General features: G+C 36.9%; 2 protein-coding genes across 29 annotated transcripts in view; both read right to left on the reverse strand.

Annotated features, from left to right (window-relative positions):
• The window catches only part of ppip5k1a (diphosphoinositol pentakisphosphate kinase 1a), a 32,757-nt gene extending 26,024 nt beyond the window's left edge, over positions 1–6,733 (reverse strand). For 20 of the 28 annotated variants that reach the window (XM_065289165.1, XM_065289158.1, XM_065289154.1 and 17 more), the window contains exons 1-7: positions 6,613–6,732; positions 3,821–4,300; positions 3,072–3,267; positions 2,671–2,782; positions 2,474–2,559; positions 1,865–2,019; positions 47–148 (exon numbers count right to left, since the gene is read on the reverse strand). In XM_065289165.1, the coding sequence (XP_065145237.1) occupies positions 47–148; positions 1,865–2,019; positions 2,474–2,559; positions 2,671–2,782; positions 3,072–3,267; positions 3,821–3,970 (801 nt within the window). In that variant the 5' untranslated portion in view covers positions 3,971–4,300; positions 6,613–6,732. Of the gene's footprint in view, positions 1–46; positions 149–1,864; positions 2,020–2,473; positions 2,560–2,670; positions 2,783–3,071; positions 3,268–3,820; positions 4,301–6,612 lie in introns of all 28 variants that reach the window. The other 8 variants (XM_065289166.1, XM_065289163.1, XM_065289149.1 and 5 more) reach the window with 3 other exon arrangements.
• A 295-nt stretch (positions 6,734–7,028) lies between these two features.
• mtfmt (mitochondrial methionyl-tRNA formyltransferase) lies at positions 7,029–13,421 on the reverse strand. Its single transcript, XM_065289137.2, has 9 exons — positions 12,919–13,421; positions 12,467–12,667; positions 12,189–12,311; positions 11,979–12,081; positions 9,784–9,859; positions 9,605–9,696; positions 9,443–9,521; positions 9,279–9,355; positions 7,029–7,397 (listed from the first exon to the last, which is right to left on the reverse strand). The coding sequence occupies exons 1-9, from the start codon at positions 13,167–13,169 to the stop codon at positions 7,197–7,199; spliced, it is 1,203 nt and encodes a 400-aa protein (XP_065145209.1). The 5' UTR covers positions 13,170–13,421; the 3' UTR covers positions 7,029–7,196.
• Between the last annotated feature and the right edge of the window lie 128 nt (positions 13,422–13,549).

The raw sequence follows: 13,549 nt of genomic DNA on the forward strand, positions 1-13,549 counted from the left end.
AAAATTTTGCTTCTCATTTGGGTAAGAAGGGGAAATTATTTAGTACCTTCACATCTGTGCCATCAGTTGGCATGAACTCTTCATAAATATAAGAGCCAGTTTTCCTCACACTGCTTTCTGGAGAGTAAACACTACTTCTGCTCCCAATCTGAAACAGTAAAGCATTCACACTCAACTGCTACTCCACATTGTGTTTACCAGTATTCATATAATGGCCAGTTTCAGTCTTTGATTCTGATTGGTCAATAGCTGTGTTTTTCTACAATAAAACACAGCTATGATAGCTGCACCCTACGATTCTGGGTATCACTGCGCAGCACCTTTAGACATACAATATGCAATGCAATGCTGTTCACAATTGGTCATGGTCAGGGACTATTTTTTCCAGCGGACGGAAGGCTTTAAGTTATTTTACTGTATGTAAGTTGCATTGATACAGTTTTTTGGCTCTAATATTTGTATTGTGTGGTAACCGTAAAAAAGAAATAAGGTACTTGAGGCTAGTGCTGTATCGTGAATAAGTCACGAATGAAGAGGTTGCAACCACCCTGTTTCGTGCCGTGACTAACAATACTATTCTTAACAGCAGCCGTGATTTATTCTATGATACCGTAATAATACACTTGCATACTATTATGTTTTATTCACAGGGTTCCCACACCTTAGTTACCTTCAAATTCAAAGACCTTTCAAGGACTTTCCAGGTGCAATACCCTCAAATTCAAGGACTAAATGTGGGGACCAATTTCAAGTGAGAGCAAGTTTACATCGTGTTACCTTTTAAGACACATTTTTTACAGTTCCCTCTTGAGGGAACTCGCGCTGCGTCACTGCAGTGACACTTTGGGGACGCCTCCAGGGGAAGTGCGTCTGAATGTGTATATCAAATTCAACCAATGGTGAGGCTTCATGACAAAGACAGGGGAGACAGGAAGTATATCGCTATCTGAAATATTGCCAACGGCTGCATTACAGGGACGCAGGAAGTATGGCAAGGGAGACGCAGCGTCTCGTTCCCTTCTCAGGGAACAACAGTTACATAAGTAACCCGAGACGTTTTCATGTGTCAAACACAACTATGCAAAAAGCATTTTGGTATGAATCAGAATTCGCATACAGAAGATATAAGCATTTAAAGTTTATCATGTGTCCTTAAAAAGTCTAGAATTTTAATGATATTATCCTATTATACCCAGGGAATAATATGGATTTTTTTCCAGAAAACTTCTTGCATAAAATAGATTCAAGCACTTTCAATAACCTGTATCTATGTATGTATATTTTCAAAAACTTCCCAGGGGCTTGATTTTTTCCCCCCAGATTCACAAACTTTCAAGGATTTCAAAGACCCGTGGGAACGCTGTATTCATATGCCCAATCAAATAATACAATTATCAAAAATGTGACACTTAAAAAACTAATTTGAATACGCAGTGATAAACAGCAGAAGTTATCAAACCAAATAAAATATATAAATTGCCAAGGAGGGACTTTTGGACAAATAAAAACAGTGATGAAGCCATTAGTCACCCTTACCCATACTTGTAACAAAATAGCTACTGTAAAAGCTCTGCTATTTTAAACAGCTGAGCCACTGTCATGCCCCTGAGAAATGTATTTAAGCTTATACCATATCTAATTATAGTTACTCCCCAACACTGATTGTAGGATAAACTCTGCAATTACGTCTTTATCTTTAAAAACAGCTGACAGACGAAGCCAGAACAAAAAGTCAGCATGTTGTTCTCTGTTTCACAGCATCAAAGTCTCTATTTTGGATCCATCATCAGATGATGTGCCCGTATAACTGAGCAGGTAAAGCTGTATGTGTGGGCTAATATAAAGCCATTGCAAAAACAAAGACCTTTCTAAAGAGGCGTTGGCTGCCTCCTCCAGCTGAGGATGGGTAATAGATGTACACATTATGGTCCTCTGCAGAAACTGGCTTCTCTACAAAGGGTTTTGGAAAGACTTCACCATTAACTTCAACTTGGTCTTCTCCCTCAACCAAGTTGCACTCTGTGAAACATAGAAAGGTCCATGATTATGATATTCCAGCACTTAGAAACAATGTCTGAGCAGAAAAAGGCTGCAACAGATTCCCTGTTTAAGATATGACTGTGATCTGGAATTATAGCTGGGTCAATATAACAATTTGATTGTCATTTGTTTAGAAGCGAGTATATTTGTTTAGCTATCTGCCCCTGAGAACTGTCAGTTGCCAAGATCATAATGCCTCAGTGAATGCCAAGCGTTCACATCGCATGCAGTAGAGAAATATTTGTAACTTTGTTCTCTAAAACACTTAAATTCGCTCTTCATAAGGGGCTATATTTACTCAGTGATTAAAATAAATCAGGCAGTACATTTAGCAAAAATAAAGCACAGATAAAGCTACTATACTGCTGTAAAAAAAAAAACGGTATTTATAATATTAAATACTAAAAATACTTCAAATCAAGCTCTAACTCACCTTCAGGTTTGTCAGGGTCGCGGTTTAACACGGCATAGCGTGGCAGATCTATTCCTTCCTCCTGCAGGATACGATATACCTCCCTCCTACAAAAAAAAAACATGCTAGATGTTTAAATGTGTGTAAACATGATAAGGTAATATGCAAAGCTGTGGTGTGGCTTGTTAAGAAAAAGGGTGAATTCCACAATAGATTACCTGTCCTGTATGTAATACTGCATATTAAGGTCATTGATGAGCAGCGGGTTACGTAGTTTTGCATAACTTACTGCCTTATCCAGAGGGAAACCTGATTTAAGACAAAGCATTGCTGTTGATAGAATGGAATAATAATTTAAAAATGTAAATGTAAAGATAACACACATACTATAATAAACAAATGTGTATACGAGCTATTCTGCATATTTTTACACAAACCAAGACTTTGTTTTGGATTAGTCAAGTAATGGACTGATTTAATTTTAACGGAGTTGATCATTACAGACTGATTCATGAGTTTTTTGGTTCATTTTAAGGTTGGGAGATTTCAAGAGAGAAACCTGATCCAAAAACCAGCTCAGAAGGGCCAGCTTACACAAAGCAGAAAGCACAAGACATACCTTTAGAGTGAAAAGAGATCAAGCAGTCACAGAGCGGCCATTTTTCCACTGGTTCATTCAGTATGACGTCCTCAGGAAAGATGACCACAGTGATGTACTCAAACTTACACAGACGCTCCAATATCTGTGTCATTGGTTTAGACTTTGATTTTTTCATCATACAGCAAATCCCCACCACGATCTGACGCTCTGGAGGCTTAAAGGAAATAGCAGAGATTTAAGTAAAACATACCACTACCAAAACCAAATAAGCAACTTTTATGAGTAGAGGCAGAAAGACAGTTGTGGCCAAAAGGGATACCGAAATCTTGCTGGATGAGTACTGTTTTTATCCTAATGCTACACCTAGACCTAACCCTAAACCCAGCATTTCCCACAGCTGTATCCTATTTAGCCAGAACCACTGTTTTTATCCTAATCCTAAACCCAACATCTCATGAGATTTGCTGTTTGCTGTATTCCTTCTAGCCAAAACCCAGAAAGAATAGGAAAGTGCAATAGGATGGTGGAGGGTTTATTAAGGCCGCAAAGAGAGCACTTAAGTCTAAACTTGTGTTCCAAAACCTAAAACAACAAATGGGACACTATATAGACTTCACAGACATAGAAGGCCACAAGACTCCAAGTTCATATCAAGGGCACCATTTGTACAGGGCAAATAACCAGCTATTGCTCTCAGCTTATTAAATCTCCAGACACATTAAGCATTAACACCCCTCCATTAGAAAAGATCTGCGCTCTGTCCATACCGAGTCATCCTCCAGGTCATCTTCGTACAGCTCCTCGTCTGTCCTCATGCTGGCGTAGTCGTCCAGGCCCTCGCTCTCATCCTCCGCGCAGCCCACGAAGAATCTGGGAGCGCCGCGCTGGCTCACGCCGGGGCTGCTGGGCTCTGACATTACAGTCCACAGCGGCAGCGACCCTCTGCTTCCTGCCGCCCCATCTCACTCTAACACGCAGAGCTGGAGGGGCACGTGGCCAGACCAGCTCCGTACCCAGCCTGCAGGAACAGCAGTGGGCTCAGCTACGAAGTGTGTGTGTGTGAGTAGGAAAAGTGAATGAGGAACGATCAAGTTATTGGGATGTATGAATATTAGGGGACTGGTGACACGGACTCATTCTTTTAAAGTTGTTAAAGTTGTTTGTTTCAGTATATTGAAGAATATTTCTCCAGCCGTCTTAAAAAAATCCTCATAGAATGAAGTAAATGATGAAATGGAGCATATTTCCTACAAAACAAAACAAAAGAAAACATCCATGATCAATGAGTGATCCAGTGCACAAATAAATTATGATATCTGATATTTATGAGAGGACTGAAGTTGATTTTATTTCAAAGAAGAGTGATGATGGCTACTGTAACCCCAGTAAACTGACAGAATTTACAAGACGATTGTCATTTTCATACTTCCACTTATGTTACAGCTCTAGCCCTCACGTCAGCAACTTTTCCAGACTGGCAACAGGCCACAGATGTGTGCTATGGCAACCAACTTGCAAGATGAAGCAATCTAAATCCACCCCCATCTTGGATACTAAATTTAGTTCATCAACATTTAATAAGATAATGGAGAAGTTGCAGCCTAATTGTTAAAGAGTCAGCCAATTGACCCGAAGGGTTTTGATTCTCAGTTGCGACTGAGGTGCCCCTGAGCAAGGCATGTTTCCCCAAGTGCTGTACACTTCAAAAAATTACTTTCTTGCTTAGTATTTTTGTCTTGTTTTCAGTACAAATATAAAAAAATCTTAAATCAACATGCATTTTCTTGATAAGCAAAATTATCTTATAAAACAAGTCTAGTTTAAAACAAGCAAAACCAATCTGCCAATGGGGTAGGAAAATCTTTCTTACATTTTCCTTGAATTAAGTGTTTCAGAAAAAATGTCAAGGTTTTTTTTCTTACCCTATTGGCAGATTTTCTTGCATGTTTTAAACCCAATTTTACCTAAATTTAATATATCTTTTTTTTAAATGGTCCTTAAGAAAATGCATCTTGATTTAGGATTTTTTTATATTTGTACTGAAATCAAGACAAAAATACTAAGCAAAGCCATTTTTTGCACTGTTGTGATAGCTGCCCAGTGCCCACTGCTCTGTGTTTGAGAGTGTGTGCGCGCCCGTGTTCACTACGCACTGGGACGGGTTAACTGCAGGGGTCACATTTCGAGTATTCCATACTTGACAAACATGTGACACTTTACTTTCACTTTAAAGAGGACATTTCACAAGGATTTTTAAAGATGTCAATCAAATCTTTGGTGTCCCAGAGCGCATTTGTGAAGTTTTAGCTTAAAATACCATACAGATAATTAAGTATAACATGTTAAAATTGCCACTTTGTAGGTGTGAGCAAAAATGGGCCGGTTTTTGGGTGTGTGGTTTTAGTGCAGAGATCAGCTCATTTGCAATTTAATGGCAGTGCCATAGTGGAATAGTGCAGATTAAGGCACTGTATTATCTCCTTCTGACATCACAAGGGGAGCCAAATTTCAACTACCTATTTTTTCACATGCTTGCAAGAAAATGGTTTACCAACTGATTTACTGGGTTGTTTTTTTATTATATTTTTTTAGGTTGATAAAAGCACTGGGAACACAATTATAGCACTTACACGTGGAAAATTCAGCTTTGAATGAAATGTCCCATTTACATTTTTTAAGATGATTTTAAGTAGAAAAAAATACTAACCACATTTAACCCTACATGTAAGCTTTCATTAAAGGCATTACTTAGATTTACATGGGAATAGACAATAAATGGAAGCAAGCAATTTTCTTTTACCTGCCACTTGTACCAACCCAAAATAAACTATATGTATTGTATTTAATTATTATCAACTGACTGTATGACTCCACTCTGGTCTTGGCACACACACGTTATTCTGGGTAACGATAAAACCAGCTCTATACTTAACAGGATTATCCCTCAGCTACACAAAGCATTAGACATTTAGAAGCATTAGAAGCTCAAAATCCCCAATTTACACCTGTTCAAATGGTCATGGAAAATCTGGCGTACATCCTGCACGTGTATAATATCTATATATTCTTATTAAACATATACTGTACACGTTACATGCATTTACAATATCGAAGCTGACAAATAGTGGTTAGCGTCTCCAAAAATTCACATCACACTTAAGTACAGTAACGTTAATTACGTGAATAAACGTGTTACACGGTGTACTGTACGTATCAAGTTACTAGGTAACAGTCCCAAAGCACTACATCAGTATCACAAGCATGTGGAAACAAACATATCATCTCCCCTTTCATAACAACGCGCACATCTAATCGTAAAATGTACAAAGAAAAAAAATCCGCCTGACATTTATAAACGTGTAGGAGAACACGTATTCTTTGTGGGCTCGCTAGCTAGCAACACGGCTATTCGTTAGCTCAATGTAAACAGGGCACTTTCTTTAGCTATTTTAACAACTGAATGACAACCGAAATAAATTATACTTCGTTCCTCGGAAAGTGCAGCTTTTAGTTTCCATGCAGTAATTCAGAGCTAAACCGTATTTATTTCAATACTTACTTCGTGAAATAGGACGTGAAGTTGACGGTTTCACAGCTGTCCTCGGATTTGACAGGTTGTTAACGATACCGAACTTTACTTCGGACGCAAAAAATAAACAAGAGGGTATAGCCAATCAGAGAGCGCCATATGATGAGACACCCTAACTTTATGTGCAAAGCGACAAGAAGGCGGGACTTCTGTGACATCTGCATTACTTCGACGTTTACCGTTAGTGTCTATCCTGCTGCATTTTATTTTTAAATAATTTTTAATATCAGTTTAACTTTTCATGTTTTATACAACATAACCATTAACACAGCAATCAAGAGAATAGACATAAATTGAAAAAAACATATAATTGTGTGATAATACTCAGCAAGCTCTGACCAGTTAATTTAATAAAAAAATAATGCAATCATTTTAAAAAAGCTTAAATCATCAAGATTCATTTTATTATATTCACATTCATTTATCTATTTTCTGTACAAATGTGCAGATTTCTGCAAATATACAGTCCATGACTATACACATCAAGATTGTCTTAAAACAGACTAGTATTAAACTTGAAGAGTTTAATGTGCAATTGAAAACTTCTTAAAGCTTCAAAATGAAGTCTTATTTTGCAGTAGCATGCTATTGTCCTGCCCTTTAGGCAAATGAGTTCTTTCTATGTAACTCTGAAAGAGACAGGTGTCTGGTGATGGAGATTTTTTCAGCACACTCTGGTGGAGATATCCATTAAAGAAATCCGCTGCCGAGAGTTTTTTCTTGAACATCACACTTCCAAATCCAACCCAGCCATCCTTATAAAGAAATGAAATGGGAAAGTAGACAAGACCATGTAAATGTTACACCCTGTATTATTTTAACACAATATCAATAGATTGTACCCTTTTGAACCATCAATCTAATCTAATACAGTGTAATACAGTACGTCATCTATTAAGTTTCACACACACAAGCACACATTAATAGTACAGTGTCATGTATCCTGAAATTCAATCTTTATGTGTCCACGGTTGCAGAGTCGGCACTTTCCAATTCATTCTATAAATGAATTAAGAGCTGGGTTCGGGCTCACATGGGGGATTGTGGGATGCAATTTCAAAAATTCTTTTAGTTACAGTTAAAGCAACTCATCACTTGTCAAGACTTTGAATAGCAAATTAAAATGACTTTTACATACTTTTATAAATATTTAAGGCGGCTATCTACAAGGTGAGGATTTGGTTTATGGTTAGTTTCACGTAATTATACATAATTTATGGTTATTACTATACTAAGTACATTTAACGTTATAAAACGTAGCTGTTAGCTGCTAAACAGTAAGAAAAAAAAAGAAAAGCTTAACCTAATCCAAGTGAGGGGAAGTCAAAGAGCAGCCACACGATCACTGTAAGGCAGGGGTGGGCATCGAGGGCCACAGTCCTGCAGAGTTTAGCTTCAACCTTAATCAAACACACCTGAATGTCATTTTCAAACAGTCCTGAAGACTTCAATTCAATTTTTCAGCTGTGTTTGATTAGGGTTGGAGCTAAACTCTGCAGGGACACTGGCCCTCAGGACCAGCAGTTGCCCACCCCTGCTGTAAGGTGAGGGTGTGATGTGCAAAATTAATTACAATGTTCTGCTAAAGTTTCAAAATTATTAATTTACATATTAAAGCAATAAGCCATGTGAGAACTTGCATTATAAGGGGTTATTCTTAGACACAATATGGACTGGAGTGAATGTATATATACTATAATATATATTAGGGCTGTTAATTTAACAGGTAAATAAGATTACTTAGTTATGGGGGAAGCACAAGAGGTGAACAGATCTCAATGCAGTGCTCACACGCTGTTTAAGAAGTGAAGACTGCAAGTCTGTGCCCAGAAATCCTCCAACAGCGCACAAATGCTACCCGAGCATGGGTCGAAAATGTGGGTGTGTCCCCCAGAAAAAAACATTTACTGTAGTAGATGCTATTTTCCTGTATTCTGGTGCCTGCCTTTTAATAAAATAATTGCTTTTATAGCCTAAAAGTTTTATTTTGTTTACCCTGGTGTATTGTGTGAGTAAGAGGCGAAAGAAGTGAAAACACAAAATGTAGTTTAAACTATATGGACTCAGAATGAGCCAAGTGGAATGGATGGAAGAAAGAAGCAGTGTGGAAATCAAGGCTGTAGCTGAAACGTGAAAGGGAGTTTAATTTATTAGGGGATTCCTCAAGTGGATTGGATTTCATTGATTGCATTCTGACTGTTTTTTGGCCATTTTTGCCTTTATTTGATACTATCCAAGGAGAAGACAGGAAAGTAAAGGGTGGAGAGAGGTGTATGGGATTGGCAAAAAACCTCAAGCAAGGATTCAACAACTTCCCACTACACCATCGGCCCTGACATGTGGATGCTTTTTTTTACTTGGATTTTAAATTGCGCACACTTTAACTGGATCTATCTAGGCAGTATTTAGATACACAAAAAGTGGATATAATTAACACTGTGTCTACATCAGGGATATCCATCCTTGCTTCTGGAGGGCCTATAAACACTAATAAAGTCAGTTACACCTGCTGTGCATTTAACAAACAAACACCCAAAGTAGCAGGCTTCTGGTGTTTTAGGTGATATTGAAATTATTTCTTCATATAGTAAAACAAAATACATTATTAGTAACATTTCATAACCTCATAGGCATACCTTGCAGCGAACAAGTAAAGAATTAGATTCTTTCTGATAAAGGACAGACCCCGGCACTGCAGTTAAATATTGAGCACCTGTAAAGAAACAGTAAAGCTTCTTTTAGTTTTCAGTAGACAGAGTAGACTTATTGCATCACCTAGTACATAAGTAACTCCTGTTACCTGAAAATATCAGATTGCACTTGCCAACAAAGTCCAGAAGTTTGACAGGATTGCCCATCCACATGGTTTTTAAAGGAAACTGATTAAGAAAAAAACTTTGTTTATTGTTCATTAAAACAAATTATGGAATTTACATGGCATCTAAGAATTATTATTTTTTACCCGAGATCCAATAGCTCGATACAACCGGTCAATGTGATCACAGCTGTACTCCTCCCATATTATCCAGGCCATTCGGGCACTAATTTTTGGAGCTGTGGATACAATGGTTTGGTAATTTGGATGGTTGGTTTATGAAGCTTATCAGCATTTTTGCACTTTAATTCGAGGAAAACACTTACCAAAAGTTGCACCCACTTTAGGTTGCTCTTTTTGGTTTGCTATTCTTTCTGGAAGATGTCCTAAAGTGTCCATTAACTGTAAACCATGACAATGAAAAAATGAAACATAAATAACATGAATCAGACTGTTCCTGTAGCTCACAACTGCATTAGCAATGCAAAAGATTTGATCCCTAGGAAACACACATACTGATAAATACTGTACTTAGGATAAAAGCATCTGACAAATGCATAAAGTAAGGGATAATGTATAGGCAGCAGGCTTTTGTCGCAGAAATAAGCCCACACTGTGAGATCAGGACCTGACCCGCAGGGGCTTATTTCGTGATAACAACCTGCTTCCTGTACATTATCCCGCTTATTACATGGATAATTACCTCATAAGTAAGGTAAGGAACATTAAATATTGATCTGAAGTTTTAATTTTTAAGACTTCCGCGAGCAAAACCTGTTTACTTTTGGTTTTAGGATAAGATAAGATGTTCAAATAAACACACTTTTTGGTTTTATCATTTGTAAATATAATGTCATGTATGTTATTAAAATACATTTACATTTATTTTTTGTGTAATATTAAACTGTACCTGCCAAAATGATTTGCAGCATCTGGGTTATCGTGTGTTATTAGTTTTGAGCAGTAGTTATCTAAAAAGAACGAACCTTGGAATGTTGTGACTGGCCAATCAGAATCCATCATTTGAGAGTGCCGTGTAACAGTGTCAAATATCTTAATGTAAATGTTTATGGAAAATACCAGTATGTATAACTCACTTACAAAACAAAAAGTACATACATTTTTAGATTACTGTCTGATTCCTACTGACATAACCAGTGGAGAGCTGCAGGGAATGGGATGATTTTATTTTTTAGGCAAAACCTAGAAACAAGTTAGCATTTTAGCACTTCAGATTAGGGACGCTTAACGATTAATCGCGATTAATCGGTAGCAGAATAAAAGTTTTTGTTTACATCATATATGTATGTAAACTGTGTATAATAACTTTGTATAAATAAATGTACACACATGCATGTATATGTTTTAGAAATGTTTACATGTGTATATACATTTGTATATTTATGTATAATTTATATTATATATAAATATTTAATATATACATTTTTTTTCTTAAAATTATACATGAATGTGTTCATATTTATATATATACAAATTTATTATACACAGTTTACACACATATGTGATGTAAACAAAAACTTTTATTCTGCTAACGATTAATCACGATTAATTGTTTAGCATCCCTACTTCAGGTTCTCTCATACCGAAGTCCATGTGTTTTAAAGGGTTTTTGTTAAATGCCTTAAATAAAATCTTGGTTTAACACAAGCTCAATATAATTTCACTTTTTATTCTATAACATACAACACACCAGTTATTTACCCTATTTTTTCAAATTTTGTGTCGTAAAGTGTGGTTGCTACCCAAGTTGTTAGGGACTTTAAACATCATCAGGAATAAAAATCATAAAACAATACAACTTGTGGAACAATCCCCCAAAAAGGGTAAATCAGAAAGTAATTCCTTATTAGAAAACATGCTTTTAAATGTATTTAATAAAGTTTGAAAGAGCTGTCAGAAGCTTGGTGGTGATGCCGTTAAAGTCGGGCAACTGTGACGTAATTCGCTTATAGCCCAAGGTTAGCTTTTCATTCCTTGTAAACGCATTTAGGTGATAATAGTCGTGTTTATTTGCCAAGATGTTCTTGATGGAAAAATATATGATCTAAAATCCCACTGACGTTTTGCAAAGGGAACCAGAGTGAGGCTAACTTCCAGGTTGGCCTATGTGTCATCATTTATGGGGCGGTTTTCTGGACAGGGCTTATCCTAGTCCAAGACTAAAATGCATGTTTGAGCTGCTTTAATTTCAAAACACCTTGCACCTTAGGATTGTTTTTAACTATGAAAGTGCTTTGCAAATAAAATATTATTATTATTATATTATTATTATTATCACTGACATATTTTAACATATATCAGAACCATTGTTATGTCTCAAGATGCATATAGTTTTTTGTAAGGTTTGTTTGTTAAAACTAATTAAATGTCCTAAAATAACTAAGGCCTTGTTCTGGATTAATCTAAACCATGTCCGGGAAATCGCCCTAAATGTTGATTTAAACTTTACATTACACCTAATGACATAACTACAGATCTCAAAAAAGTGAGAGGAAGTTACCATTCTGGCACCCACAACTGCCAAAGTAGCTCCCAGTTCATCTGCAGTACAGTTCTTGGGAATCTCATAGAGCTCTTGATGAAGAATAGGGCCCACATCAAATCTGACATAAAAATAAAATAAGACCACACCTGATACTTTGCAGAAAAATTCCGCATCTTTTATCTATCATGTGGGTTATTCTGATATACACGGTTATTTAAATCTTACCTCTTGGGTCTTATCTGCATAATAGTTACACCTGTAACACTATCACCATGTAGTATTGTATGGAAGACGGGTGCTGAACCTCGCCACCGTGGTAGCAGACTAGGGTGGACATTCAAGATGCCACTGGGGTAAAAACATGGATGTCAGTGTTAAAAAGATTTCAACACAAGACAACCATAGACCAAACCAAAAAACTTGTACACCAATTGCATATGACTACTACTAGATATGACTACTACTAGATTCAGTTATACCTTTTTTTAGCTCTTATTACTTACTATGGCATTTTGTTGATGATGTTGTCTTTTATTAAACAGCCAAAGGACACCACCACACCAACATCAAACTGTGTACTTAAATCCACATTTGGCCATTGATGAAGTCGAAGTCTGTTTTGCTCTGCATACTTTCTTACCGGAGCGTCACCGGACAACGTCACAACCTCAAGGGAATCTATGACTCCAGCTTTTGTGTCATCCCTATGTAAAAAACCAAAACAAAAACATGAATAATACCCATGTGCAATATCAGGACAATAACTACACTATAACTGCATTATTAAGCCACTTTTTCTGTTCTGCATGCATGTTCTTGTTTGTAGTTAATGTGTGTGGTCTGCACTAAACTGTCCTATAGTTCTCTAGAATCAGTCTTGTTTCAGTTAATGTGCACTATAGAAAAGTATATTCCAAATAATTTACTGCAATTTATATAAACTGGGTTTCGTTACCTGGAGGCATGAAGTCGTTTCAATGATTCCACTGCGAAATCATCACTTCCAAAGAATAATATTCGCCAGGGAGGTTTTGAAGCAGATTGTGTGTGAGTTACATAGAGTTTGTTTCCGCGTAACAAAAGTAAACCTCTCCCATGACTTTGACAAAAACATGTAGCGATCCAACGTTTGATGCAGTTACCATAAAGTCCATGTGAGATCAAACGTCCACGCGCTACTTTTAAATAGTTTAGATTCCACATCATATGAAGTTAGGTTTCATAAACGGCACAACAGCTAAAGATTATGTGCAGACACATAGCTTTACAGGCCGATCAGAAAGTAATGTGCAGAAAATTATCAGCCGATCCAATCCAAATATTTTGCACAGTTGTACGTCCACATTGTGTGTGTGTATCCGTTTTCGCACACCACCAGAAAAGGACTGCGGCAAGGTTACGGTAAAGCATTACAGGTTCACAAACAGCCGCATGTGTGCGCCGCCATGTTGACGTTGATGTCATTTCCGTTTGGATTTTGACGCGTCACACATTACCAGGTTTTTATTGATTTTATTGTTTACCTTTTTGGTATATTTGTTTAACAACTTAATTTACCATATTTTGATGTGAGATTATCATCTTGG

This window comes from Paramisgurnus dabryanus, chromosome 2 (genome assembly GCF_030506205.2).
Source record: "Paramisgurnus dabryanus chromosome 2, PD_genome_1.1, whole genome shotgun sequence".
Lineage (NCBI taxonomy): Eukaryota > Metazoa > Chordata > Actinopteri > Cypriniformes > Cobitidae > Paramisgurnus > Paramisgurnus dabryanus.